The 1,887-nt window shown below is 42.8% G+C and overlaps 1 protein-coding gene across 1 annotated transcript; it reads left to right on the top strand.

The window, feature by feature from the left end:
- Positions 1–803: 803 nt before the first annotated feature.
- GCK72_026227 (uncharacterized protein) lies at positions 804–1,598 on the top strand (the record flags this gene model as incomplete). Its single annotated transcript, XM_053736749.1, has 1 exon — positions 804–1,598. One exon carries the CDS (start codon positions 804–806, stop codon positions 1,596–1,598), a length of 795 nt encoding a protein of 264 aa, XP_053580315.1.
- Between the last annotated feature and the right edge of the window lie 289 nt (positions 1,599–1,887).

The raw sequence follows: 1,887 nt of genomic DNA, 5'->3' as shown, positions 1-1,887 counted from the left end.
CAAGGGATTTTGTTACATACTGGTGGTTGTTGATGTTTTTAGTCGGTACGTATTTGCGCGACCTCTAAAGAACAAAGAATGTTCAACTGTCACTACGGCTTATGAAGACATTTTGCATTCCAGTTGGAGAATTCCCGCACGTTTATATACTGATAAAGGTAAGAGTATTTTGAAAACTATTGAAATTTGCTATTTTTATTTCAGGTACCGAATTTATGGGGAAAACATTTCAAAAATTTGTTCGATCACTAGGAATTTGCCACATGAACCCGAAAAATAGGCTCCTAGACGTTTGCGAACCCGTCAGTTGCGAACCGCGACGTTTGCGAACCACGACGTTTGCGAACCCGACAGTTGAAAACGCGACGGTTGCGAACCACGACGTTTGCGAACCCAGGTCCGCAATTGCGCGTGGTGGTGTTTGCACAGAATTGCGAAAATCATATCTTTCGCTTAAAAAAAATAAATATTGCGTATTTTTTGTTAGAATTCATGGAAATTTGAAGAAATACATGATAAAATAATAGAAAAAAACGAAAACTTTTTTGAAATTTATTTTGGAACAAAAATGACAACAAATTTAACAACAAAAAAAAAACATCAACGGCATTCGTCCTCCCTTTCTCTCATTCGTCCTCCCTTTCTCTCATTCGTCCTCCCTTTCTCTCATTCGTCCTCCCTTTCTCTCATTCGTCCTCCCTTTCTCTCATTCGTCCTCCCTTTCTCTCATTCGTCCTCCCTTTCTCTCATTCGTCCTCCCTTTCTCTACTCTATTCGGTCTTTATTGATTTTTTTCTTCCTCAATGGCGTTCAATCGCCCTGCTCACAAACGGAAGCTGACTTCTTCGGATGATGATCTTCCTCTTCAATTTGTACCATATTCTGCGTATAAGGAACTCCACAACCAAGTTGTCGCCCTCACCTCCCTTGTAAACCAGCTGCGCGGAGCAATAATTGAATCGGGACAAAACAAGTTAGCTCTGGAAGTGGCCGAATCATGCGAACAACTTTCTGATATGTCTCCTCTTGCCGATCCAATCTTCCAGCACCATTTTTCCTCCACCGATTCTCCTGCACTCGTCGATCCGCCTTCGAAGTTCCCGCCAGTCACAGCACCTATTGCTCCGGTCGCCACAATCAACTCTTTGGACATTGCTCGCGAAGCTGCCAAGCTTCTCGATAAATCTACGCGAGTTGTTATTGAAAGGATGCCGGACATCCATGACAACCCGAAACAGGAATCTGAGGATCTCGACTTCTTCCAGAAATTAGCCACTGCCAATCGTCTTCCAGCTCCCAAGAAAGCCCACCGACACCAATGTTCTTCGAAGTTCCGTCCTCTTAAACTACAATTCGACTCTTCTACTGACCGGGACATCTTTCTTCATGGCTATCACAAAATCCGATCAACTGACAAATCTCTCCTGGATATCGTCACCAAGCCCCGTGCTCGTCGTGATCTGACTAAACCGGAACTTGAAACTCTCCGCGCCTCACGGAAATTTTGCTATGATCAGAATAAAATTGCCGGTGAATCGAAATACATTATGTCGGACATCAATTATAAACTCAACTTGAAGCCTCGTCCTTTTATGTAACTGCCTGTCTTCCTCATTCATCCACAGTTCCCTATTGTTCTGATCATTTTTCTTCTTTTTCTGCTCTTTCATCTTCACCCATCTCTAGTAATAGTCTTCATCCTTCCTCTTCGTCTCTTGAGCCTGACATTGGTGTTAATATCCTTCTTTCTAACATTAGAGGTGTCGCCAGCCTAACCAAAATTTCTCTTCTTATTGATCTCTTCATTGCTTCCTCCCACGATATCATTGCACTTACTGAGACATTTCTCACTGACTCCATCCCTTCCTCTCTGTTCATATCTCGTAA

Source organism: Caenorhabditis remanei, chromosome X, assembly GCF_010183535.1.
Source record: "Caenorhabditis remanei strain PX506 chromosome X, whole genome shotgun sequence".
Taxonomy (NCBI): domain Eukaryota; kingdom Metazoa; phylum Nematoda; class Chromadorea; order Rhabditida; family Rhabditidae; genus Caenorhabditis; species Caenorhabditis remanei.
The sequence above is the reverse complement of the archived record's forward strand: the minus strand, read 5'-3'. Positions and strand labels throughout refer to the sequence as shown.